At 37.0% G+C, this 27,133-nt stretch overlaps 4 protein-coding genes across 6 annotated transcripts; 2 read left to right on the top strand and 2 right to left on the bottom strand.

Moving 5' to 3' along the window:
* Positions 1–396: 396 nt before the first annotated feature.
* On the top strand, positions 397–6,417 carry LOC115955051 (glutamate receptor 3.4-like). Of its 3 annotated transcripts, none has more exons than XM_031073087.1 (7): positions 397–686; positions 1,173–1,527; positions 1,981–3,320; positions 3,547–3,824; positions 4,379–4,410; positions 4,536–4,945; positions 5,682–6,417. In XM_031073087.1, the coding sequence occupies exons 2-7, from the start codon at positions 1,251–1,253 to the stop codon at positions 6,132–6,134; spliced, it is 2,790 nt and encodes a 929-aa protein (XP_030928947.1). In that variant the 5' UTR covers positions 397–686; positions 1,173–1,250; the 3' UTR covers positions 6,135–6,417. The 3 variants fall into 3 exon arrangements, with proteins under 3 accessions (XP_030928947.1, XP_030928948.1, XP_030928949.1); XM_031073088.1 differs by lacking the exon at positions 397–686 and adding an exon at positions 693–780; XM_031073089.1 differs by lacking the exon at positions 397–686 and having other exon boundaries at positions 1,446–1,527; positions 1,932–3,320.
* A 6,830-nt stretch (positions 6,418–13,247) lies between these two features.
* On the bottom strand, positions 13,248–14,024 carry LOC115956759. The gene has a single exon (XM_031075057.1). It carries the CDS (start codon positions 14,022–14,024, stop codon positions 13,248–13,250), a length of 777 nt encoding a protein of 258 aa, XP_030930917.1.
* Positions 14,025–19,102: 5,078 nt separating this feature from the next.
* LOC115957650 (septum-promoting GTP-binding protein 1-like) lies at positions 19,103–22,084 on the top strand. Its single transcript, XM_031075946.1, has 6 exons — positions 19,103–19,598; positions 19,851–19,965; positions 20,209–20,305; positions 20,525–20,564; positions 20,705–20,788; positions 21,591–22,084. The coding sequence occupies exons 1-6, from the start codon at positions 19,272–19,274 to the stop codon at positions 21,753–21,755; spliced, it is 828 nt and encodes a 275-aa protein (XP_030931806.1). The 5' UTR covers positions 19,103–19,271; the 3' UTR covers positions 21,756–22,084.
* Positions 22,085–22,827: 743 nt separating this feature from the next.
* LOC115954965 lies at positions 22,828–25,452 on the bottom strand. Its single transcript, XM_031072978.1, has 3 exons — positions 25,231–25,452; positions 23,920–23,999; positions 22,828–23,541 (listed from the first exon to the last, which is right to left on the bottom strand). Exons 1-3 carry the CDS (start codon positions 25,342–25,344, stop codon positions 23,472–23,474), a joined length of 264 nt encoding a protein of 87 aa, XP_030928838.1. The 5' UTR covers positions 25,345–25,452; the 3' UTR covers positions 22,828–23,471.
* Positions 25,453–27,133: the final 1,681 nt, after the last annotated feature.

The following is a 27,133-nucleotide window of genomic DNA, read 5'->3' on the forward strand; positions in this document are numbered from 1 at the left end:
GAAATTAACATTATCCATTTAAGTTACGTGTGAAATGAATCAATTATTGGGCAAAGAGCTTACTGATTTACTGTATGTTTCGCTTGAGAAGAGAGAAAAAAAATCAAATGATATAATATATGACACAGAACCCACATGTTTCACGTTTAACAATTGTTGCGAAACACCATGACCCACTTTTCCACATTGGGAGGGACGGCCCTAGTCTTTAAATACAGTGATTAATTGACAATGGTAAAAATGAGGTGTGAGGCCAAGTACCACAGGTTTCCCATCTCTGGGGCTTACTTGGATTCATCACAGCCATTAATATTTTGCATTATAATGTAAACATCTTTTGTCCAGGAACTATTATAAAATATAGTATCTATTTTTTTTCTTGTTTTTTTGCCGACTCATAGTGTAAAGTGTAAACCATAAAATATAGCAACTTGTGAAAGATAAAAAAAATGTTAAGAACTCCTTGGAGTCTTGAAAAGCTAAGACAAATAGAAGTAGTTGTAGAAAAAGACCGAGAGAGAGAGAGATTCTTTACTTGAACAGTTGAACTTCCTGGACTGTTTGTTAAGAGCTTTGAGGCTGTCTTTGCTTCTGTGGTATGTGAGGCTGTACCGTGTCCTTCACCATAAATGTTTATGTGGAATCCAAAGCTTTGCCCAAGTTTGGAGTTCAGGGAATCTCAAAATGTAATCTTTGCCCGACATTTTTTATAATAATCTTCACCCAACTTCTTACATATATACATGCCTCTCTTTTGATATATTTTTTCTGTCCATGCATGTAAGTCTAATATTTGTTCACAAATAATTTATTATCTTCATATTGAGTTTTTCTTGGTTTGTTAATGAAAGTACATTAATGGGCATATTATAAAATATTGGCAATCTTGGCACATATTCATGTTAAATATTATTCTTGTGGTTTCTATGCTGGTTTCCCATGTGGGTGTCAATTTTTAGTATTCAAGTTGGTCAAACCTAGATTTTAGCTCCATATATATAGGATTTTTGTATGTTATCTGGTGCTGAATCTTACTAAGTGTTGTAGATTCCCTGTAGTAGTTGAATTGTGTGAATGGAAAAATTATATAAATTTCTTTATTTTGATTCTTCTAACCCTGTAATCACAAGCTCTTTGTGGTAATCATATTTTCATGCTGACCTTGTTGACAGGTATTTATCATCTTGAACTCATGCTGACCTGAGCTGAACAAATAGAACCTCTTGATTTGTAGGCCTGACCATATAGTCATGAAAAGGACACTATTTTTAGTGATTTTTTGTATGTGGGTGCCTCTGAATGTATTGGGTAGGACTGGGAATACCAGCGTTTCTTCTTCTGCAAAACCGAATGTTGTGAATATTGGGGCTCTATTTACATTAAATTCGGTCATCGGAAGGTCAGCAAGACCAGCGATTATTGCTGCAGTCGAAGATGTCAATTCTGATTCAGGTGTTCTTCCAGAAACAAGATTAAACCTCATATTACACGATACGAATTGCAGTGGATTTCTTGGAACTGTGGAAGGTATTTATTTCCGCAAGCTTTTGTTTCTTAGGCTATGGAGTCAAATCTTTCTCTTAGCTGTGGTCATTGATTTTATAAATTTAGAAGGGGATCTTTTGCCTTTGAATTTGGGGTCTCTTATTTATCAAATTAGTTTCCATTTTCTTTTTCAATTTCAGTTTTATATTTACTGCCCTCTTTCACCTAGCACATAACCTGTGAATGGTATAATCTAGGATGAGAGTACTATTGTGTTCAAAGTTCAGTTAGTTTTTTCTTATATATACTTCAGTTGCTTGATATGATGCGTATCTCGGATTATATGTATGATATCAGCACCTTTATTAAATGGAGTCTTAAGTAAGATAAGAACTAACTAGGATTATATGTATGATACTACTTCTTTTTTGTGCTTTCTCTTGAAGATTGGGGAAAAAATACAGAAGTTTGACAGGGGTGTCCTTAACAATGTAGCTTTGCAGCTGATGGAAGACGATGTGGTTGTTGCAATTGGGCCACAATCCTCCGGTATAGCTCATGTCGTCTCCCATGTTGTTAATGAACTCCATGTGCCACTTCTGTCATTTGCAGCAACAGACCCCAGTCTTGCTGCACTGCAATACCCATATTTCCTCCGCACTACACAGAGTGACTATTTCCAAATGTATGCAATTGCTGATTTGGTTGAATATTATGGCTGGAGGGAGGTAATTGCCATCTTTGTAGATGATGATTATGGAAGAAGTGGAATTTCAATATTGGGTGATGCCCTGTCAAAAAAACGAGCCAAGATCTCTTACAAAGCTCCATTCACTCCTAAAGCCCCGAATACTACAATTAACGACTTGTTGGTTAAAGTAAACCTCATGGAATCTCGGGTGTATGTCGTGCACGTAAATCCTGACACTGGTTTGAATATATTTTCTGAGGCTAAATCACTTGGGATGATGACCAGAAGCTACGTTTGGATTGCAACAGATTGGCTTCCTTCCAACCTGGATTCATCAGAACCAGTTGACACTGACACAATGAATCTCTTACAAGGGGTCATTGCTCTTCGCCATCACACCCCAGATACTGATCTTAAAAAAAAATTTATGTCTAGATGGAGCGGCCTGAAAAATAAATCTAGTGCAAGCTTCAATTCTTATGCTCTCTACGCATATGATTCTGTTTGGTTAGCAGCCCGTGCTCTTGATGCTTATTTGAAAGAAGGTGGAAATATATCTTTCTCTAATGATCCAAGGTTGCATGACACAAATGGAAGCTCACTGCATTTAACGTCACTCCGTATTTTTGATGGGGGCCAACAATTTCTCCAGACAATTTTAGGGACGAACTTCACTGGTGTAAGTGGTCGGATTCAATTTGATAAAGACAAAAATTTAGTTGATCCAGCATATGATATTCTGAACATTGGTGGGACTGGATCTCGTAGGATTGGTTATTGGTCAAATTATTCTCAGCTCTCAATCATTTCTCCAGAGATCTTACATTCTAAGACCGCGAATACTTCCACCAGTAATCAACATCTCTACAGTGTTATATGGCCTGGTGAAACTACAGCAACACCTAGGGGATGGGTATTCCCTAACAATGGGAAGCCACTGCGAATAGCAGTGCCAAACCGAGTAATTTACGAAGAATTTGTGGCCAAAGACAGTGGCCCTTCAGGGGTGAAAGGTTACTGTATTGATGTCTTTGAAGCTGCTATAAACTTGTTGCCTTATCCTGTCCCACGCACATATATCTTATATGGAGATGGCAAAAGAAATCCTGTTTATGACGATCTTGTGAACTCGGTTGCAGCAAATGTGAGTATTTGGCTCTTATTTGTACCTTTTAATTTTTTGGCTGTTTTTCAGAATAGTTATGTTTGGTTTGGTTAGGAATATAACTAGCTATAATACGGATGCTAACTTGTGAATCTCTTTGAATTATTCCTTTTGATGAACTTCTGAATTAGATTATCTAATAATTTGATGAGACGTGGTGTTTAAATCATAATAATTATCTCGGCATATTTTCTTCCTTTTTCAGAAGTTTGATGCAGCTGTTGGGGACATTACAATTGTTACCAATAGAACAAAGATTGTGGATTTCACTCAGCCTTACATGGAATCAGGACTTGTCGTCGTTGCTCCTGTCAAAGAGTTAAAGTCAAGTCCTTGGGCTTTCCTGAAGCCATTTACTGTTGAAATGTGGTGTGTCACTGGGGGCTTCTTTCTTCTTGTTGGAGCTGTTGTTTGGATTCTTGAGCATCGGATTAATCATGAGTTCCGTGGTCCACCAAGTCAACAACTTATTACAATTTTTTGGTTAGTATGTTCAATTCATTGAATGTTTCGTTTCTTTGTTGCTATAGTTGAAAGCCCTCTAATTTATACAAAGCTACGGGATGTGACTTTTGAAATTGATGTCAAATTCCCTCGGCAGTGGACCTGACTGTTGCTTTGGTGACTTCGAAATTACTAAATTACACATGAGATATAAACATTCAAAATATTGCACACACTCCCGCCCCCTTTCCCTCTTGAAGATCATGACATATTCCTTTTTTTGTATGGTAGAGCAGAGATAATCATGAGGCTATATATTGGTTTACTAGTTTTAAGGATGCTAATAGACTATTATAAAGTAAACAGATGAATATTACCTTTTCCTATGCACTTTGCCTTTGGCTGGCAACGGTGGGAATGTGGAACCCAAGTTTCCCGTGAAAAGAACCAGACAGTGCCATTGAGTCACAAGGTTCTTGGCTCCTATGCTCTTACATATATGCACAGCTTACAATCCTGCCTAAGCATGCTCCTACCTTGCACAGATGTTTTTGCAGTTCTTTAATATGTGTGCTTTGCCTTTCACCTTGCAGGTTTAGTTTCTCAACAATGTTTTTCTCACACAGTATGTATTTCATTCCTAATCTCTTGTGATTTTGAGATTAATTGCTTGACATAATCCTTCTAGTGTTGATTGGGAGTCCATACTTGAAACTCCTAACATCCTATTGCTGCTTGGGTCTGTCACAGGGGAGAACACTGTGAGCACTCTTGGACGATTGGTGCTGATCATATGGCTATTTGTTGTGTTAATAATAAATTCAAGCTACACAGCTAGTTTAACATCAATCCTCACAGTGCAGCAGCTAACATCTCGAATTGAAGGAATTGACACCTTGATATCAAGTACTGAACCAATTGGAATACAAGATGGGTCATTTGCATGGAACTATCTCATTGATGAGCTCAACATAGCGGCAAGCAGGCTTGTTAAGTTGAAAAGCCACGCTGAATATGCTATTGCCCTGCAACGTGGACCAAACGGTGGTGGTGTAGCTGCCATTGTTGATGAGCTTCCTTATATTGAACTCTTCTTGTCCAGCACCAATTGCAAATTCAGGACTGTGGGGTCAGAGTTTACCAAAAGTGGATGGGGATTTGTAAGTATCAACTTTTATTTTTTCTAAGCCTGAATGTTCCTTGCTTGCTGGTTACTGCAGACTTCTGGTAGCTAGATTCAAAATCATGAATACTGATATGAAATGAGGCATTTATAGAATGGTACAAGTTTGCTTGCCTTATGCTAACTGTGATCTAGATTTTAAGTCATATGCAGGAGTTGGAAACTGAAATTTCTAGCTCCAGACTTTTAATTGAATTACATTGAAAATTCCCACTCTAATCAAGAAAAAGTGTCATACAATTCTACACCTCCTATTAGGATCCTTCTATTCCTTCTTCTGTAGCAAAGATCTACATGTTTTATGTAAAATATTCTGATTTATTATGCAATCATTAGATGACTTGGTTCTTTTTATTTTTTCAGTACTTATTTATGCTGTTTCTGTATTTGATTTTTGTTTTAAGTTCAATACTTGTTAATTTCTTTCTAATGTATTTTGATCAATCAAGGCACTTATAATATTATAAGTAAAAATTACTAATGCCAAGGAAAAAATGGACAAAATTTGATAACACCTCATTTAGTTTTTTTTTGGCTGGCACTGGCTGAACACCATGTTAAACTACCTAGCTCCCTCTTGGTTTGCTGTTCTAATCTTTTACTTAATCAAAACTCTAGATTTGATTTCAAGATCTCTTATTTGTTAAGATAGAAATTCAGGAGACGTGTACAATTTTCCAATATCTTTCTAATGTTCAATTCCCTTGTCTCAGGCATTCCAAAGGGACTCTCCTCTTGCAGTTGACTTATCAACTGCCATTCTTCAGCTCTCAGAGAATGGTGATCTTCAAAAGATCCATAATAAATGGCTGACACGTAGTGAGTGCTCAATGCAAATTAGCCAAGTTGATTCAAACCAACTTTCTCTGATGAGCTTCTGGGGCCTGTTCCTTATTTGTGGCATTGCATGCTTCATTGCGCTTACTATATTCTTCTGTAGAGTCATTTGTCAATACCGCAGATTTAGCCCGGAGGCTGTGGAAGGGGATGTTGAGATTGATCCTCCAAGGTCTAGACGCACAATGCGAACATCAAGCTTCAAAGACTTGATGGGGTTTGTAGATAGGAGAGAAGCAGAGATCAAGGAGATTCTTAAGCAGAAGAGCAGTGATAAAAAACGACAAGCTAGCCATAGCTCAGATGGGCAATCCAATTCACCCTCTTAAGGAAATATGTTCTTTGGCTGGTGGGTTTTCTAATGCTTCAATCAATACATCTTCATCTATACTAATATGTTTGTTTTTCCCTCTGATACCAAAAGTTAGGCAGCTAGAATGATGTTGTTTACATAGTCTATAGAATACGCTGAGAGAATCTTGGTAAGCTGTACCATTTTGTAGTATACCATGATATTTGTACCGTAACTTCATTGAAGGAATCGAACTATTCAAGTAGATAGCTTTTTATCATTTATAATCTTAATGGAAGAAAAGAAAAGTTCTTTGGAAATGTGAGAATATTTGTTTGCCGTTGAGCTTTCTATTTCAACCTCTTAAGTTGCCTAGCATTATCGTGGGATTGTGTGGTTTGATCTTTTGTCCTGTCCCAAAATTGACTGATGTGCACTAAGCTAAAAGAATAGATTGATGTGCATAATTATTGTGTTTGTGGCTCCCATTTATTCGGACTTGCGCATTCTCTTTGAAGGACATATGTATATAAATATATATATATATATATATATAAACTTAGGTACAATACTTTAAGCGTTATTCCTTACGTTCCTCACTTAAGATTGAGCCATGTGACTATTTATGAGGAAAAATTCACATGGTAGAATCTTAAGAAAATAAGTTAAGTAACAACACTTAAATACTATACTTAAGTTTTGTCCTATATATATATATATATATATATATATATTATTTTTCATTTTGGTAAACTAAAAAGCATAAGAGGGAAGGGTGTCAATTTCTATGCGTCTAGGGCAACACAAAGAGAATTGTGCACCAATGCATCATTAGTGGGGATCAAGAGACTCAAACCCAAAAATAAAGTCTTGTTTGGCCCAAGGCCTGGCGACTAAATCACCTGCTGTGTTGGTATTTACGTATATGGCAATTTCTAGAATGTTGTTTTTAAATCTTAATTCCAAAAAATGGATCCCATTTGGGTCATTTCATTTCAGCTCTTAAAAATGTCTTTATTCTTTAACAGCTTATGCCATGTCATGTAAGTGGGCAATAAAATTATAAAGTTCATGGTATTCAAACAGGTGGATAACTTGTTTGTAATGAATTTTTTTACTATTATAACACCCTTTGTTTTTGGTTCTTATTCGATCAGAGCAAACTTTCATTTACTACCATGAATTTCCCGGTTAGCCAAATTCTTTAACCTAAAATTAAGCTAAGACCACTGCTTCAGATTCCCCTAAGAGGCCTGCATGCAATAATCTCACACGGTGTTGGAGAGCCAATTTAGGTAGCAATAAAGTGTGCACTTTTTAACAAAATTGATTGAAATTGGTAATTCTCTGATTATGAGGACAATACATGGATAAAATCCAAGTTTTCTCCAACATAGTAATCTGTTGTGACCTATAGCTGGACTTGGTTAATGAAAATTTTTGATACACAGCAATGTGTAGTAACTTGAACTTGATTAATGAAATTTTTAAGTTTCTTTAAGACCTTCCCCCTCTTCATGTGTGTGTTAAAAATACTACGTATTCTCAAAAAAAAAAAAAAATTCTAATGCATGCCCTCTAGTTGGTGCTCTGTTTTGTTCACTAATTTTTTTTTTTTTTAAATCTGGTAGGTAAAGTGTTTATGGGTACATTAAATTAATAAAGCAATTAAACTATTAAAGAATCAAAATCATAGTAACTTGTGCACTAGATGTGTGCCCCCAACCTGTTTGATAACTTTGATTAAGGATAAAAGAATACTAAACAACTTTTTCTTATTACCATATGGAGTAATTAATTTGATTACCAATAACTTTGTGCCACAAAGTGTGAGTCTACCATCAATTTCTTTAATTTTTATTAACTCAATCATGAGGGTACATCATTCCAATATCCCTTTTATTATTTGAGATTGTGCTATTTTATTTTATTTCACTAAGAACACGCGTTCAACCTTGATATGAGTAATGAATTTAGTAAGAATTAGCATTAATCAATAATCATATGATGTTGAAAGGGGATACTTTTACTAAAATATGTTTGTGTTGATGCATGCATAATGAGATTATTCCACGTTGATTTTTTTTTTAATTGTTTGGTCAGGTACTACCAACCTTCGTGTTCTATCACAATTCGATTTAAACTTCTTGATAGAGATGTACATGTATTCCTATTTTGTTTTTCTCGTATACCTAAGATTTGGAGTGTTCTTAGCATCATACAACTACCAGTCAGCATTTCATATTTTTTAAGTGAGAAATATTAGTAATATCATTGTATACTTTCTTTTTTTTATAAAGAAACTACATCATTGTAGACTTTTGGTCTAGGAGTGTGACCATCACCAAATTGCCACTTGGTAGGATCATTAGACCCCTTTTTTTTTTAATTTTTGTTTTTAATAATCTCAATTAACTCAATTGATAAAGTCACTTATTGTTAGTGGCAGTGCCAACATGAAAAATGAGAAAGTGCCCTCTCTAACTTTGTAAAAAATGCCCTCATTAATCTCGGTGAAATACTCCTATAGAGCTTGACACTTGGATCCCCTCAATATGAAGAAAAAATAAATAATAAAAGCAGGCCCACTCCTCCCTTAAAGAAACATACTAGAAAGTAATTTAATACCAATCTTTAAGTTCCTACAATTCCATCACAGCCCACATTGCCTTGAAAAGATTTGGAGGAAGCTCTTTAGATACATAATGTGATGATTAATATAATTCTTATGTGTATTTTAATCACATATTTATTAAATTTTTTAAACAAGTCGTGTAATTATTAATTATGTCTTTTTTTTTTTTTTTTTTTTTTTGCAAAGTAATAAGTCATATCTCATGTGATTAAGCTAGATGGTCTTTTGAATTGCCGAGATTTTCTCAATAAAAAAAAAAAAAAAAAAATTACACATATTTTCCATCTCATTTACCAAAAGCAAATGATAATAAACTAGTGTCTCATCCATTCTTTCACTTTTTTATCCTTCAGGTTTTGTCTATTCTTTTACATAGTCTCATTTTTTATTCTCTACCAACTAAGCATTTCTATTAAATAATGCATATTTATGTGCTTTGAGTATATCATTCACTTTGAAATATCATTAAGTTAGCGTTATACACTTATACCCGTGCCAAGTAAATGTAAATTAAGAGCTTCTTTAGGCCAAACTTATTATTATTATTATTATTATTATTATTATTATTGTAGGGTTGCGTTTTGGACAGTGGACCCAAAGTATGATTGGATCCAAGCCCAATAAGTCCAATACAATGAATTTGTAGAGAGTGGGTTAGAAAACTAGGCTCTAATGAATGAGATAACAGATAGAATGAATTTTAACTAACAATTAAACAGGAATGGACTGGAGTTGTCTAAGTAAATTTATCTTCGGCACAATCCAAGGAGGTCTGTTCTAATATAAATAGATTGAGAATGGTTACAAATATAGTTCAAGCTGCTTCAGTGCTTTCTCTTATAAATTTATGATCCTTTCTCCATGGAGGGTCTCTTACATTATATAGTTTCCTTTTGATCATCTTGACCCTACACTTGTTGATCATTTAAGCCACTACTTGAGTGCTTGTCCGATCGAACACCCCCTAAGGCCTTCTGTGAGTTGAGGTAGCCAAGACAGCACTGTTTCAAGGGTCTTCTTCACATTAATGCAACCAGAAAGTTAGTTGTAGAGCATTCAATGCGGTGGTAGCAGCTTTCCTTTAGATATTTCTAAGTTCGTATCCCTTTTGTACATTCGTGATGAACGCCCCTATCACTAAAACTCCTTGGAAGTTCACCTTGAACATTATGCTTATCTGAGGAGATATTCCTTCTCGGCCTACCTTCCCATTTGTAACCTACTCATGGGACTCTGAACTTAAATCATCCACTACTATTTATTTGTCCTCGGATCACCCCATGTTCTTGGATAAGGCCCAAGGCCCAATACATAATTTTTGGGCCCTTATCCCTACAATAATCCCTCAAAACTCTGATTTTTCCCTCTTATTCAAGGAGAAAAAACAGGGTTTTGATTTTCATGAGTTAAGACCACTTATTTCTCTAACTTTCACACGTGGGAGTACCGTTTTGCATGCCCCATAACTGTTACTAGCGCTTCAGAGCCTGCGATGCGTCATAAATTGCTCTAGACGGTGCTTTGTTCCCCACATCCAACAATGAGACGCAGATCTTACGGTTGACATTTCTTCTTGAATTTTGAGCGGGATAACTCCCACTCAACCCCCTTCCTATATAAGGCACCTGGGGAAATCATTTTTTCTCATTTCACAAGTCTTCAAACTCTCAAGAAGTTTTAAACTTTCAAACCTTTAAGGCTTTCCAGATTTCTAAAATTTCCAAGTTTTTTCTTTAAGAAATTGAAACTTTTGAGAATTACCAAAAGCTACACACGCACTTATTTTCGTAAGTTTCTTTTTTTCTTGGATCTATTCTCCTCAACCAGTCTTCCGGCCTTCCATTCTTTCCTTCCTTTCCTTAAAAACTTCATAAACTTCCCTTTAGTTTGACCAAATGGGTAGGTTTAAGCACCTTGTAGACTCTTCAGCCGGTATGGAGGGTTTTAGAGCTAAGTATCACATTCTGTAGGAAGTAGCCCTACGGTATTGTGCTCTAGACCAAATAGTCACAGATAGAAAGGAAGGGGAGGTTGTCATTCCTATGATCGCTTTCATAGAAGGAGGAATGACACTTTCTATGGGTAGGGTGACCTGAAACTATCTGATCAACCATAGGTTGACTCCCCATCAGTGCGCCCCTAACCTATTTAGAGTCTTAGGTAGCGTAGATGCTCTCAATGAGCAGATGGGCCTAGGACTCACATGGCATGATGTCGTCCATATGTATGAGTGCCACAAGCTCACCGTCGCGAGATATTACCTCAGGTCTCGGTCCACCATTGTTAGACTAATATCATGTCTTCCTAAGTCCAACAAAGGCATAAAAGATGACTACCTGATCGCCTTGAGGGAATGACACAACGGTCTTCACTGCCTAACTGGGAGGGAAAGCCAGGTGGGGTACCCTAGGTTTAGGTCCCTCGACAAGGGATTTAGATCCTTTAGCTTTACCAACTTTACCTTTCAACACTTTGTTTTCTTTCTGCGATTGGTTTCGTTGATCTGACCATGGTTTGCCCCTTGGATGTTTTTGCAGATAAAGAGCACGTGGCTCCTAGGCTTAGTCTTGTCAACATCGCAGGTCTCAACAAAGTGCTGCGGTCCGAGATCTTTGTGAGTGAAGGTGGGTAACTGCGAGCTATCCACTTAATATTGGATTTTGAGCCCTTGTCAAGTGCATTCCAAGACGTGGGCTAAGCAATCAAAGCAGGCGACCCTAGAATCCACCGAATAGACGTCTCATAGCCTGGTTTCTTGGCTCAGGAAGACCTTCCACCTATTGAACTACCTCATCAACGCTCTCCCCGAGAGAAGTAGCTACTCCGAGGGAGGAAACAGCCTCCTCGCGTCTATCCCTCAAGGTCAAGATTGACCAATTTCACTTTGAGGAGGACAGGGAAGAAAGGGCAGATCCTATAATCCAACTCTCGAATTTCGAGGACAAATTAGATAGGCGATCTACTGCCTATTCTCCCAGGCTCATTATTGCCCTTGTAGATCCTAGTTTCAAGGAGGACAAGGAGATGGATATCAACCTGAGGAAAGGACTGAAGGGTCTCCTCACTGTGAGGAACAAAGTGGGGTCGTTTAAGGATGTCTCCAAATCCCAAGTTCCTGCTAACCTCCCACCTCCTCCTTCTCTCCTTGTGACTTCAGTCAGACTACTCCCTTATCTTGACTTGAAAAAGAAGAAGAAAATGCAAGAAGCGGTTCCTCCGAATGGGGCGAAGTAGCCCAAAATCGCCAAAGACAGATGGGCTTCTTCTGTAGATAGTAGGAAGGATCCCCTTAGGGTTGAAGTGCGCCCACAGCAGCGTACCTAGGCTCCTTTGTTGGAGCTGAATGGTGCCGCCATCCTAAGGGACGCTTCAAACCGAGAGTTCCAAAGAGGGCATTCAGCTTACATTGCTAAAGCCCTAAAGCAGTCTCTTCTCCTCCCTAAAGACATGGAGGCTGTTAGGCGTATGAAACAGCAAGACCTATTTTTGTCCTTGAAAAGAGACCTTGCCATAGTAAGTTAACTAACACTTTTTTTTAATTAATTGTCAATCTGCACTTTCATTCTTTCCCTTCTTTTTTATACATGGGATTCCTTCGTTGTTTTTATGCAGGTTACTCAACAAGTTTTTGTGGCCAAGGAGTGGGTCCGGGATGCCCGTCGTAATAAGGCTAAGGCTGAGGCCCACTCTCGCGCTGAGGTTGAGAAATCCTTGGGAGCCCTCAAGTAAGAACAAGCGAAGCTGTTTGACAAGCTAGTCGTCGCGAACAGAGCTCGTTTAAGTGTTAAGGCGAGTTTAAAAATGGTTGAGAGACAGGCCGAAGACCAGCGTCAACAGCTCCATATGACTGAAATAGAACTGGCCACCCAAAGATAGTTGGTCCTGGATCTCAAGGTTGAGCTGCAGAAAGCTAAGGATGCAACTCGAATGGCCAAGGAAGCTTCTGAGGTCGCGGAGACGGCATCCTATAAATGTGGGGTGATGGAAACGAAGACCCGATTGGCTGAGGAGGTAGCAGAAGTTTACAGGGACTACTGTGCCGAGATATGGGCAGAAGCGCTTAATCGGGCAAGAGTCCCTGCTAACTTTGAGTTGAGGAGGGTAGAGAATATTTTCTTCCTAGAGGACATCCAAGAAGTCCCAGCAACGCTCCCTCCTCCCGTTGTTAATCCTCTCCCTCCTTTTAAGTAGCTTATCATTGTTGCTCGGATTGAAAGAACATGTCCTCAGCGTTGGGAATCCAGTCTCTAAAGGAATAATGACTTTGGCCCCATACATCATTAAGAATGGTGTCTCTCCTGTTAACCTGTGAGGCGTAGTCTGATATGTCTAAAGGACGTGTGACAATTCTTCCACCCATTTTCCCTTTGCATCATCCAATCTTTTCTTAAGTCCATTCACTATGACTTTATTGACAGTCTCGGCCTATCCATTCCTTTGAGGGTAAGCGGGGATGGAATATCTATTCATAATTCCCAAGTCACAACAGTATCTTTAGAAGGCCTTACTATCAAACTACAGGCCATTATCCGAGATGAGGGTGTGAGGGACCCCAATCCAAGTGACTATATTTTTCCAAACAAAGTTCTTTACATCTACGTCCCTAATATTCGCTAAGGGTTTAGCTTCGGCCCACTTTGCTACACAATCAACGTATACTCTCCAGGATAAATGATCTTGTAGGGAGATCATGCCAACCAATTTTCCATCCATACCTCGCTTCTCTTCTTCTACTTGCAATGGAGATTCAGCAAACTTAGCTACCAGATCTGCGAGGACTTGACCCTTGACAGAGGTATGAGGCATGTATTTGACGTCAAAAGCTCCTAGGATTTTGCCCCATTTAGCAATCCTCCTTGTGTAATCAGCACTTCGAAGCAAAATTCTGAGCGGAAGCTGAGTTAAGACAACAATTGTATGTGCCTGGAAGTAACGGAGGAGTTTACGTGTGGTATGCACCACAGCCAAAATGGCTTTCTCCGGTGGTAGATAATGGACCTCGGCTTCATGTAGTGACTTGCTCACATAATAAACATGCCTTTGTGTGCTACTATCAACTCGTATCAATACCAAGCTTACAGCATGAGGGGTCACAGCAATATAAGCAAACAGGATCTCATCCACCTCAAGATTAAACATAATAGGCGGCCAAGAGAGATATTCCTTAAGCCACTGGAAGGCCAAAACACACTCCTCAGTCCACTCAAATCCCTTCCACTTATTCATCAACAGGAAGAAAGGTCTGCATCTATTTGCTAACCGAGAGATAAATCGGTTCAAGGCAACAATCATTCTGGTTAGCTTATGGACTTCCTTGGGATTCCGAGGTGGTTGTAAACTGTTAATTGCCTTAATCTGATCAGGGTTAACCTCAATTCCTCAGTTAGTTACCATGTAACCTAGAAACTTGCCTGACCCCACACCAAAAAAGCATTTGGGAGCATTAAGGCACAACTTGTGTTTTCTCAGAATTTCAAAAATGTTCCTGAGGTCTCCTACATGCTTGGACACTACCTTACTCTTCACCACCATATCGTCTATATAGACCTTAATACTCTTGCCCAACTGTGGTTCAAACATCTTAGTCATCATCCTTTGATAGGTAGATCCTGCATTTTTCGAACCAAAAGACATTACTTTGTAGTGGTAGTTTCCAGTGAGAGTGACAAAAGCTGGTTTTTCCTAATCACCCAAGGCTAGTGGTATCTGGTGGTATCCTTGAAAGGCATCTAAGAAACTCATCCGAGGATGGCCTATAGTTGCATCAACTAGCTAGTCTATCCTAGGCATAAGGAAGGGTTCTTTGGGGCAAGCCCTATTTAGATCTGTAAAGACCACACACACTCGCCACTTCTTGTTCTTCTTTTTTACCACCACAATATTGGCTAGCAACTTAGGGTAGAATACCTTTTTGATAGCCCCTGCTTACTTAAGCTTCATCACCTCGTCTTTGACAGCATTAGAATGATCCTTGGACGAGTGCCGAGTTGGTTGCTTCTTGGGGGTGACAGGTGGATAAACATTTAAATAATGGCAGATGAAGCTCAGATTCACCCTTAAGGCCTCGTAGGCGTTCCATGCGAACACATCAATGTTTCTCTTAAGAAACTCTATTAGCTCTTCTTTCTCTTGAGGAGGCAACTGAGTTTCGACCTGAAAGAACTTCTATGGATCATCATCAACAACAACCGTCTCTAAATCTTCACATTTCACATCCTTGGCTGGTCCATTAACAAGCAACACTGAAGCCTTTAATTGCTATAAGCCCTTTTTAGTAGAGGCCAAGGACTCAACTTCGAGCTAATGTAAGATGGCAACCACTAGGCACTGCCTAGCCGTGGACTGACTCCCCACAATCTCTTCGATCTAGCCCCCTGATGGATTTTTCACCTTCTGGTGCAGAGTAGAAGAGACAGCTCCTAGAGCATGAAGCTAGGGTTTGGCCACAATGGCCGTGTAAGGGAAATAAGCATCCATCACGATGAAATCCACTTCTGAACCAACCTGCACAAGTAGTCTAATTTGACCCTTAGGAACGACAACCTTTCCATCAAAACTCACCCAAGGAGAGTCATAGGCTGTTAAGTCCTTGGGTCTCAAGTTCAACCCCTTGTACAGGTCAGGATACATAATCTCTGTGTCACTACCTTGCTCCACCATCACTCTCTTCATGTCATACCCCCCCAATCCTAAGCATGACCACCAAAGCATCATCATGGGGCTATATGGTTCTGATCTTATCTTTGTCCGAAAAACTTAGTGCTAATTGGATACCCACTCTAGCCCTCTTTGGCTTCGGATTAGTGTCCTCGGTGGATAGCCAAGCCACAGACATCACCTTAGAGGGACAAGAACTGGTCCTCCCTAGAGCAGCAAAAATGACATTTATCGTGCCTAAAGGAGGTCTTGAAGAAACATCTCTTCGGGGTTCTGAATTTGCTTGGCTCTACTGACCATTGGAATGATGCAAAAACTGCTTCAATTTTCCTTCTCAGACCAGCTGGTCCAGATGATCCCACAAATTTCTACAATCCTCAATAGTGTGCCCCTGGTCTTGGTGGTACTAGCAATAAAGGCTCTGATTGCGCCTCAAGGGGTTTCCTACCATCTTGTTTGGCCATTTGAAGAACGACTCATTCTTAATTTTCTCCAAGACCTGATGCATCGGTTCTAGGAATACTGCATTAACCACCCGAGTACTGGCAGGCCCCGACTGCCCAGTAAAGTCCTTTCGAGGTCGGTTGTTATTGTATCAGTCCAACCTGAAATCCCTCCTCTTCTGAGGGATAACCTTAGCTTTACCTTTCCCCTGCTACTAGTCTTCCTCAACCCTCTTATACTTGTCAATCCGATCCATGAGTTAGCGCACACTGGTGACAGGTTTTCCCGTCAAAGACTTCCTTAAATTGTGCTTAGCTAGGAGGCCAACCTTGAAAGTATTGATGGCCACTTCATCAAAGTCACCATCTATCTCATTAAACATCTCCCAATATCTGTTCGAGTATGTCTTCAGGGTCTCCCCCTCTCACATGGATAAGGATAGTAAGGAACCCAAGGGCCGAGGAACCCTACTATAAGTAATAAAACGATAGCCAAATGCTTGGATGAGCTTCTTGAAGGAATTTATGGAACCTGCCCCCAGGCTATCAAACCATCTCATCACCATAGGTCCTAGGCTGGATAGGAACATCTTACACATCAAGGCCTCGTTCTTAAAATGGATGGCCATTCTTTGGTTGAAATGGCTCACACGCTCCACAGGATCCGTTCGACCATTGTAGATGGTGAACGTTGGCTGGCTGAATCACCGAGGAAGTCTTACCCCTTTAATCTTGTGTGTGAAGGGTGACTTGGAAATCTAGTCCAACGCCTTGCTCATAGTGTCATTTACCAGGCCTTTGCGAGGCGAGCTCTTATTCCTACGCTTATGATGGTGCTCGTCATCATGGGAGAAAGACTCGCTAGGTGGGGTTCTTGACCTTCGTTTATAACTAGCATCCTCTCCATCATCAGAGGAAACGTTAGAGTTGAAGGGGGTTCGCTTTTGCCGTGCAATGCGCAACTTCTTCTTTAAATGGTCAATTTCTAGTTGCATGGCTTTGTTGTTCTGCTCCTGAGAGACGTGACTTCCAACTTGAGAGTGGCTTCTACTAGTATGTGTAGTGTGCACGCTACCCTCTCGATCTCTCCTACGTTCAAGATTGAGGAAATTATCTTGTCGTTGGGACCCTGTGGATTCTTGTTGATAAGGACCTGATCCTACCATAGTTAACCGTTGCACTCACTATCACACAAGTCCTTCTCACAAATAGCGCTAATTGTAGGGTCATGTTTTGGACATTAGACCCAAAGTATGATTGGATCCAAGCCCAATAAGCCCAATACAATGAATTTGTAGAGAGTGGATTGGAGAACTAGACTCTAATGAATAGTATAACAGTTAGAATGGATTTTAATTAACAATTAAACAGGAATGGATTGGAGTTGTCTAAGTAAATTTATCCTCGGCACAATCAAAGGAGGTCTGTTCTAATATATATAGATTAAGAATGGTTATAGATATGGTTCAAGCTACTACAGTGCTTTCTCTTATAAATTTCCGATCATTTCTCCATGGAGGGTCTCTTACATTATATAGTTTCCTTTTGATCATCTTGACCCTACACTTGTTGATCATTTAAACCACTAATTGAGTGCTTATTCCATCGGATACCCCTTCAAGCCTTCTATGAGTTGAGGTAACTAAGGCAAAACTGTTTCAAGGGTCTTCTCCATATTAATGCAGCCTGAAAGTTAGCTGCAGAGCATTTAATGCGGTGGTAGCAGTTTTTCCTTAAATATTTCTAAGTTCCTATCCCTTTTGTACGTTTATGATGAACGTCCCTATCACCGAAACTCCTTAGAAGTTCATCTTGAACATTATGATGTATATTTGACCTGTACTTGGCTTATCCGAAAAGATATTCCTTATTGGCCTACCTTCCCATTTGTAACCTACTCATGGGACTTTGAACTTAAATCATCCACTACTATTTATTCGTTCTCGGATCACCCCATGTTCTTGAACAAGGCCCAAGGCCTAATATATAATTTTTGGGCCCTTATACCTACAATTATTATTATTATTGTTATTATTATTATTATTATAACTTCAAACTTGTAATTCTCTCAGATTAACCACCCCACATCCTTGGTGCGATAGTCATTCCACAAGTATAAGTGTTTGAAGGGTGTGGGGGGGAAGGGCCGGGGTTCAAGTCTCCAGGAGGGAGCTTCACACACATATACACTTAGATTAGGGTAAAGTAGAATTCTATCTTGTATAAAAAAAAAAAAAAAAAAAAAAAAAAAAAAAAAAAAAAAAAAAAAAATCTCTTAGATAAATGATCAGGGTCAAAATTTATAGCTCAATGAGTTTGTGCCATCTTAGCCTAATGGGTCTTATTTTGAATTCGTCTTGTCTTCTTTGAACCATCTCTATCATTCTCTACGTATTGCTATATCTTAAATGTTAAGTGCTAAAATGAAAAGAATGCGGATATAGACTTCACAATCTGGTGAGCTCCTTTCGGTCAAGTGGGTTTAGACTGTAATTATGTGAATGGAATGCTAATATCAAAACTCAGTTGATCATACCTAGAACTCTAGAAGTCCTTGAAGATGCTAAGTACTACTATTTGGATTTTTTTTTTTTTTTTGGGGGGGGGGGGGGTGTAAAAGGTCTACTAGTTAAGATTTCAATTTCCTTGAGGTTTGAATATTCATTTATTTTATTTTTATCTTTAATCTTCTGATAAAGAAAACGAAAAGGGAAAAAAAAACTATTTTTAATGTGGAAAAAAAGTTTAAAGGATCTTGATTTTTTCAACAAACTTATAACTCTCTCACCTCTGCAGAATCAACCTACTCCGTAGGTGATTTGCAATCAATTGAGGACTTTGGGATAAAATTCATGGAAGAAAAGCCCACAAACATTCAAAAAAATTTACAATATAACCATTAAGGGTGCGTTTGACTCTAAATTAAAAAAACAAGCTTATTTTACTATTCAGTTTATTTTTGCTACTATTCATAGATCTTATTGTATTTTTTAATACTATTTTATGGATTTTACTATACTATTTCAGCTAATTTTTACTTTTACCTATAGTATTTTCAACAAAAAATTGTCAATTTCAACAAAATAAACAGATCACACCCTAAATTTGAACAACTCAAAAACATAGTCGGCAATTTGGACTATTTAAATAATCAAATCTTGTCTATCATTCTGGTCAACTGTCCCGTTAAAGTAGTCACATAGATAGCAAAAGGTCGTTGTAACTGAAATAAGAAGAAGAAGAAGAAGCAAAAAAGCCAAAACCCAAAAAACCAATAAAAGCATGTACTAAAAATAACCCATAGGTTTTGAGAATCGGAGAGGCCAGCTTTCAAAAAAATTCCTTTCTTTTTCATGGCCAAAATAGAGGAGAAACTCAGTTGAGGCTTTGAGGCCATCCATCATCACATAAAAAAAAAAATAATAATAAAAATTTTGAAATGACACAACATGGCCAACAATTAGCTCAACTCAGCCTTAGGAGGAGGATTCATCGTCGCCTTTTAATCCTCCGGCGATGGTTTCGACGTGTGTTGAATCAAATTCTCAGATGTCCCCCCCTAAAGAAACCAATCCGGTACCGCATGCTAGCACGTGGCACGGTGACATCTTCATCTATAGGCACCCCAGAGGGTGGCTTTGCTTCTGTGGAGAATGAGAATGTGACACCCGTGTATCATCATCATAGCCATGACAAGGACTCGGATTTGGTTGCCTTGAAGATAAGTCTTTTGGGTGATTACCAAATTGGAAAGACTAGTTTCCTGGTTTGTATTTTTTTTTTTTTTTTTATAGATTTATCATTGGTATGATGAATTCTTTTTGAATCTATTGCATACTTACTTGTTTCATTCTTCTTTTTAAATAAAGGATAATGTTTATCAACTTATAATTAAATGGGATATTAGAAATATATGGTTATGATTTGTTATTTATACCATTGAAATTTCAAATTTTGAAAAAAAAAATAATAATTAAAAAAAAAAAAAGCATGATTTTGGTTTTGTTCTTGATTGAAGGTGAAGTATGTAGGGGAAGAACAGGAAGCCCTGCAAAATAAAGGACTAAATATGATGGATAAAACATTATTGGTTGGAGGTGCACGTATTTCTTATTGTATTTGGGAAGTAGAAGGTATGCAAATTTTCTTGTATTTTTCTTTTCTTTCTTAACGTGAATCCGTGTTTATATGTTTCTTCAGACTTTATTTGGTTGCCCAGAGAACATGGACCACAAAATACATTTCTGGATTTGAGGAAATTATAAAATAAAATAAAAATCTAAAATTGGCCTGTCATGTATTCAATGATCAAATAAAATGTCATATAAATGGTATTCTGACCATTTGTTTGATTTTTCTTCATTATATGCTTGTAGGTGATAAAATGTCTCGAGATCACATTCCTGCTGCTTGCAAGGACTCTGTTGCAATGTTGTTCATGTTTGATCTAACAAGTCGGTGTACGTTAAATAAGTGAGTTTTTAATTTTCAAGGGTTTTTTATTTATTTATTTGAAAGCATTGATAATGAAAATAAGAGACAATTAGGCTTAGTGGATCTAGTTTCTTTAACTTGATTTTACTGAAGAAAGGAAATCTAAGAGGTTTCCCATGTATATATATATATATATTTTTTTTTTTTTTTGGTAAACGAAAATAAATTTTTTTTTTGGTTTTCTATGTATAATTGCAGTATCATAAAGTGGCATCAAGAAGCAAGAAAATGGAATCAGGTATGCATATGACCTGAGCATATCCTAATTTTTCCCAATTTCTTTTGGTATGTTGGATCCAAAATAAGGCCATGAACAAACCTGATCCACGTTTGCTTATATGCTCATATATGTATTCTTTCTTGTGTGCTTGATTTTAGACTGCAATTCCTGTTTTAATTGGAACAAAGTTTGATGAATTCATCCAACTCCCCATAGATTTGCAATGGACGATCGCAAGTCAGGTAAAGTTTCCAATCTTTAAATAAAAGTTTGCCTATTTTGGGTTTATGGAATTATTTATTTATTTATTAACCCTGAAATTCATTAACCTTATTAGTTTATAAATTCATATGTTCAAGTTATAAGATAAATCCCACATTTCAGGGTTCATGATATTGTTTTGTAACTGATTAATCTTTGGGTCTTGACTGACCATTAAATTTAGAGAAACTAAGGACGATGACATTGTTTTGTAAATTCATTTTATAATACAATGATGATCTCTTAATAATCATTCATGTTTATTAGTTAAGAAATCATATCGGTTTATTCCACCTAATATTCTGTGAGTTATTGAGATGTCATTTGTCAAGATTATGAATTATTGTAGGGCCTTGTAGAAGTAGATTAGATTTATCAGTCCTTAAAATAGACATGATTGAGGACAGATGGTCTTTCAGGAATAAACGTGGATAAGGATGTTGAAAACATCTTCATTATCAAGAGTCAAGAATTGACAAGGATTTTGCATCCTCCTTGACTCCAAACTAAGAGTTACTGTGAAAATTGATTTTCGTAAGGATAGTTTTAACAAACCAACAACTCTCTTAAAGGAAACTGTGGGCTTCAAGTGTTTCATCAACAAACCTAGACTCACAATCCGCTGATCCATCCATTTCAAGGAGATAACCACCCCACCCATTTCAGCAACAATAATAGGGGGCTGCCTAACAACCTCTTTTAACAGCCAATTACTCATTTTAGAGTTACCATAATCTAATGGAGTAATAGTTGTGATTTGTTTTTCTATGTTATTTATGACAGGCAAGAAAATTAGCAAAGGCCCTCAATGCAACCCTTTTCTTTTCAAGTGCAACCTACAACATCAACGTGAATAAGATCTTCAAGTTCATCACTGCAAAGCTCTTTGACCTACCATGGACTGTGGAGAGGAATTTGACTGTGGGAGAGCCCATTATTGATTTTTAGCCTACTATTTTGTGGCAAAGTGTGTAGCCATAGAAGAACTAACCGTGGAGAGGAATCTGATTGTGAGAGAGCCCATTATTGATTTTTAGCAGACTATTTTGTGGCAAAGTGTGCGGCCGTAGAAGAACTGAAGATGTAGATATAGAAAAATTGCCTAAAATGCAAGAAAGCAATTAAAGTCAACCAGTCGCTGGACTCGTCATTGTGTTGCTACATTTGAAATGTCATGGAGAATGGCAGAGGCGGGAGGAGAGCCCACATCTCCATTTATGAATAGCATTTGTGTTCTCCAAGTTCAGCAATTGTAAAACCAAAAAAAAAAAAAAAAACCAAAATAAATGCAAAACTCGCCCTTTATTTTCACCAAAATTCATTTTAGTTATATAATTTTGCTTTCGTTCACTTCAGTCCTTTAAGTTTCAAGTTTATTCATGTAAGGCCTCTCTATCAACTTTTGTTATATTATAGTTAATTGTCCAATTTTTATAATTTTTTTCTTCAAATTTTTTTAATTAAAAATTTTCAATTAATGATTGAAAAATATTTTCCTTTATTTAAAGAATATTTTCCATTATTTTAAAAAAAAATTGACAGAGAGACTTTAATTGAATAAATTTGAAACTTAGAGGACTGAAATAAACGAAAACAAAGTTATAGGACTAAAATGAGTTTTGTACAAACTTAGAATGTGAGTTTTGTATTTTAGCACCAATAAATATATATATATATATATATATCTGCAAATATATTGTATTGCTCTTTCATGTGACAGTTTATTTATAATAATAAAGCACTTCATTAGCTTGCACCTTGTCATTGTCTGATAAGAGGCTGAAATTAATAGGGCTACGAGAAAAAATAACAGGTCATAGAGCTTAGGCAAATAGGGACTAGAACTGTTGTTTAGGGGAGAGCTAGTGACAACAGAAAACTACCACCTCCCGCTTCCAACGCAAATGCGGCGAGACTTGACTTCTTCCCTATTAAATTTATGGCTTACAAGGTCCATTGGCAAACCCCTAATATGTAATTATCCCCGATATTCTTGCTAGCAAAGTTAACAACCAAGGAGAAAACACATATTTCAATCAACACAGGAAACAGCTGTCTTACAATCATTTGTCTTTTGAGAAAAAACAAAATACAAAAGGAACAAACATGGCAAGATATTCAAACATGCGCTAATATTCGTTAGTCTCACAAGAATCTACGGATATTCCCATAATTTGGTTAGTTACACACGCACCTAACAGTTCTCGAATCCACAACCTCACCCTTCACCTAAAAGGAGGTGCCAATTGAGCTAGAACTCATTGGTGCAAATCAATAATCTTCTTTCGGCATCGTGACATTATTTAAAGATGAATGAGTCAGTGGCTAGAACTATACCACTTACTGTCAAATTTTCTTCCAGAACTATTTCCAGAATGCATAATCTTCCTGTAGCAGGTGATCCATTTATGCAGAAGAAAACCAGGTTGCAATCATAAGATAAATAAGACATAAAATCACTAATAGGTGGTGCAAATCATAATCACATTGGAATTTGGGGATTCATTTAACATCCTTATTATCAAACCATAGAAAGCCAAAAACTTAGTGGCGCTTGAAATTAATGTAAGCCTTATATTTGATAGACAACAAAACTGGAAGTATAGAAATCATAGTGATTCAACCTAAAACTAAAATCGTCTTGATGGCTTTCTAAGAAGTGGTTTACTCAAGTTTCACCTCTCTTTTTGGGGGATCCAACTGCAAATAGGTATATGGTTCTGTCGGTTCCTCCCTGCACAACCACAGTTATTTCAGATAATGGGGGCAATAACATAAATTTCAAGATGTAACTGAATGCACCCTTACAAACAAAACATAAAGTATCAGATATGGACAAAAATAGAAGAGCTTTCAAATCAGTGTGCCACCACAAAAAAGGCCTCATCTTATGGAGGGTTGAAAATACAAGATTGTGGGCATTTCGTGGTAAGTAGAGTAACTTTAAAGAGCCATCTTTCATCAATTACACTGATGGTATCTACAAGCTACATCATAGCAATTAATGGTTCATGTTGAAATAAATTTATAAAATATATTCATACATAATGGAGTATACACATAAAAATAAAAAATTAGAACTGCAAACTTAAAATGATTAAATGAACCATACCCAGGTTTAGAACGCATGCATCGCCAGAAGAGCTTGAAAGGTCCTGGAACTGTACTAAACGGGTTTCCCTCAAAACAAGCCTACACAACAGACCAATGTATTTGAACCCAAGAGGAGTAAAGGCAAAACTTACTTTTCCTCAACTATGAAGGAAAACAAAACTGGAAGAAAGAAACAAATCAAAAAGTATTTTCAACATGACTCTGCGTTTAGCTGGACATAGAAAGGGGCAAGGATCATTCTAATTAACTAAACTTTAAGAAACAAACTAAATAAGATTGACTCTTCTCCTCAACATAAATCTTAACCCATGAAAATCAACATGCACTTAAAAACATGCAATCTCCGCATGTCCTATCCGAATTTCAATTACAACTGAAACTAAGTGGATCTAATCAACCCAAAAATTATAAATTTTCAAAGGAATCACATTATACTACCAATTTCAATGAAAAGTAATATAATAAAACCATGAATTCAGCGCAAATTCCCTAATCAATGAGCTTGTCTGTTTCCCATCCCTCTCACAACTCATCCTCTTAAGCACTCTTTAAAAAATAATAAAAATAAAATAAAATGAACGAGCAGCTCTTATTAAACAAAATTAAGACTACAACCAGTCGACAAGCAGCAGAACAACAAAACGGATTACAAACAAGCCTTAACTGAAAATGAAATCATGAAGCCTCTGCACAGTGCCTAACACCCTATACTTGCAGCAGCCACCAATCCTAAGTCTAACATCATTCCTGATAGCTCTTATTATATATTCTTCATAAAGACAGTTGCAGCAAACAACACTTTCTCGAAAACCCTCTTGCCCCTTACCGACTCTATTATTATTTTTTGATGATTTAGGTTGTTGAGGTAAACAGTGCTCATCTTTGCTTCTAAACTAAAAAGAATGGCATTTCATATATAGTTTGGCGAGCTAGGATCCAAAAGCAAGTCCCAAAATCAAAATATTGATAGAAAAGCAACGAGTTTTCAACTAAAAACAAAAGAAACAAAAATAACCTCCCATCCCATTTCTTCTCTAACAACCCACAAAAGTCAAGCACAAACATGAACCTCACTTAAAACCCATCAAAACCCACAAAGCCAAAAACCCTCCAAACACCCAGAATTCCACTCTCACACCATTTACCATGAAATGTACAATCCAATCGACCAAGACAACAAAACCCAACAAAAGAAAGAGCTTGGAAACTTCTAATAGCTATCAAAACGACATAGAGATAAAGTATAGCTCTTATAGATTAGATTTGTGAAGCGAAGAATAGAGAAAAGTGATGAGAAAGAAGAGAGTACTTGGATGACATCCTCGGCTCGGTCATTGCATCGATGGGCCTTTGGTTGACGATTATCCCCTTCTGGCAATCCCCATGGGCTCTCTCTCCTCGGCACTGGTCTCGTCTCGCTCATTTTTCTCCTTCTCCTTCGCTCTGAATTGATAATTGCTCCTCTTTCTCCCAATGACAGATAGAAGAAGATACACTTGGTCTTTGAGCCTTCTCCAAAACGACAACGTTTTCCGGTTTTTGGGTTGCCGTTTACTATGATTTAATTAACATAGTATAACTAGAAAAGGAGTAAAGGACGCAGGTCTTTTTTTTTTTCTTTTTTTTTTTGCCGTTTACTGCGTTTTATGATTAGAGATTGAGATTTCACCTGACGAGGTATTTTCTTCTTTGAAAAAAAAAAAAAAAACACAAAACAAAACAAAGAGCCGATGAGGTATTTTAAACTAATAGAAGCAACCCAATTAATACAGAAATTTAATGTTTTTGTTAGCAGTAGTTCATAAGTACTTAATAATTACTTGACAATACAAGTTTCTTTAGAACATTTTACTTGTTTGGTACAATTTATAATTCATCTTTAAAAAAAAAAAAAAATACAAAAGGACTATTTAAAAAAATGGCAAAACTTAGGTATAGTACCTTAAGTATTGTTCCTTAAATTCCCCTCTTAAGATTCAACCATGTAGCTATTTAATTAAAAAATACACTTCCATCTCATGAGAAAATATCCACATAGCAGAACCTTAAAAAGAGAACTTAATAAACAGAACCTAAGTACTGTACCTAAATCTTACTCTTAAAAAAAATACCCAAAACAAAAGAAAAGAAAAAAACAGACTTAGGTTATGTTTGATAACAGTTTTTATTTTCTATTTTCAAAAACTTGTTTTTGGGAATATAAATAAAAAACAATTTTCTTGTATTTTTGAAATAAAAAACATGTTTGGTTAGTTGAAATTAAAAAAATATTTTTTTGAAGAAAAAATAGAAAATATTAAAACATGTTGTTACTAGGATTTGAACTCTAATGCTAACTCATTAAATACGACAGATTCATTAAATTAAATGCATATTTTCATTAACTTTTGAAAATTAGAAACTGTAAATAATCTTTTGCATGTTTTCAGTTTCTTTCACAAATTGAGTTTTGAGAACAGTTTTTGTTTTCTGTCCATTTTGAGTTGCCAAACAAGTTTTTTAGTTTCAAAAATAGAAAATTGTTTTTGAAAACAGAAAATAAAAGGAAAAAATAGTTACCAAACATACCCTAAGTTTTAAAAAGTTTTTTTTTTTTTTTTTCATTGAAAAAATTGTATTTTGAAAAGGTATATGTAAGGACCTAGTTTGGACTTCTAGCCCAACAGAGGTATGGATTCACGCTCAAAAAGCCCAAAGTAATAAATTTGTAGAGAATGAGTTGGAAAACTAGGTTTTAGTGAATCAGATAACAAACCAATAGATTTTGATGACAAAGAGAGAAAGATAACAGAAGTTTATTAAGGAAAATGGTCCCTAGCCAAGTCCGAGGAGACTGATTCTTAAATATTATTCCCTAGGCTTTGTTACAAGTCTAGTTTTAGATTGCTACAGTGTTTCTTCCCTCTCCTTTTCGATTAGGATTTCTCCTCTATTTTATACTATCCTTCTTCTTTCATTTCCACCGTCCACATGTAAATTTAGATTGATAATGCTGATACTTGTCCCATCAGTCCATCCCTAAAATCTTTGGGAGTAGCTGTAAGGTTAAAAAGCACTGTTCAGTTAGCTGCAGAGCATTTAATGCGATGATAGCAGCTTTCTCTTAGATATTTCAAGGTCTTCCTTTGTCCTGTTCCTTCTTACTACCTATCCTCTTCCATGGAATGGTCCGGAATGTTGCTTTTGATGGCAGACCATACCCTTTATCCTTG

This window comes from Quercus lobata, chromosome 8 (genome assembly GCF_001633185.2).
Source record: "Quercus lobata isolate SW786 chromosome 8, ValleyOak3.0 Primary Assembly, whole genome shotgun sequence".
NCBI lineage: Eukaryota > Viridiplantae > Streptophyta > Magnoliopsida > Fagales > Fagaceae > Quercus > Quercus lobata.

Excerpts from the sequence above, each read along its gene's own strand:
- LOC115955051 (XM_031073087.1), top strand. The coding sequence starts at position 1,251 with ATGAAAAGGACACTATTTTTAGTGATTTTTTGTATGTGGGTGCCTCTG. Across the intron at positions 3,825-4,378 it reads CAACTTATTACAATTTTTTG|GTTTAGTTTCTCAACAATGT; the intron begins GTTAGTATGTTC and ends TTCACCTTGCAG. Across the intron at positions 4,411-4,535 it reads AACAATGTTTTTCTCACACA|GGGAGAACACTGTGAGCACT; the intron begins GTATGTATTTCA and ends GGTCTGTCACAG.
- LOC115956759 (XM_031075057.1), bottom strand. The coding sequence starts at position 14,024 with ATGATTGTTGCCTTGAACCGATTTATCTCTCGGTTAGCAAATAGATGC.
- LOC115957650 (XM_031075946.1), top strand. The coding sequence starts at position 19,272 with ATGACACAACATGGCCAACAATTAGCTCAACTCAGCCTTAGGAGGAGG. Across the intron at positions 19,599-19,850 it reads TTGGAAAGACTAGTTTCCTG|GTGAAGTATGTAGGGGAAGA; the intron begins GTTTGTATTTTT and ends TCTTGATTGAAG. Across the intron at positions 19,966-20,208 it reads TTGTATTTGGGAAGTAGAAG|GTGATAAAATGTCTCGAGAT; the intron begins GTATGCAAATTT and ends ATATGCTTGTAG.
- LOC115954965 (XM_031072978.1), bottom strand. The coding sequence starts at position 25,344 with ATGAGCGAGACGAGACCAGTGCCGAGGAGAGAGAGCCCATGGGGATTG. Across the intron at positions 24,000-25,230 it reads GAGCCGAGGATGTCATCCAA|GCTTGTTTTGAGGGAAACCC; the intron begins GTACTCTCTTCT and ends TCTGTTGTGTAG. Across the intron at positions 23,542-23,919 it reads TGCATGCGTTCTAAACCTGG|GGAGGAACCGACAGAACCAT; the intron begins GTATGGTTCATT and ends GTGGTTGTGCAG.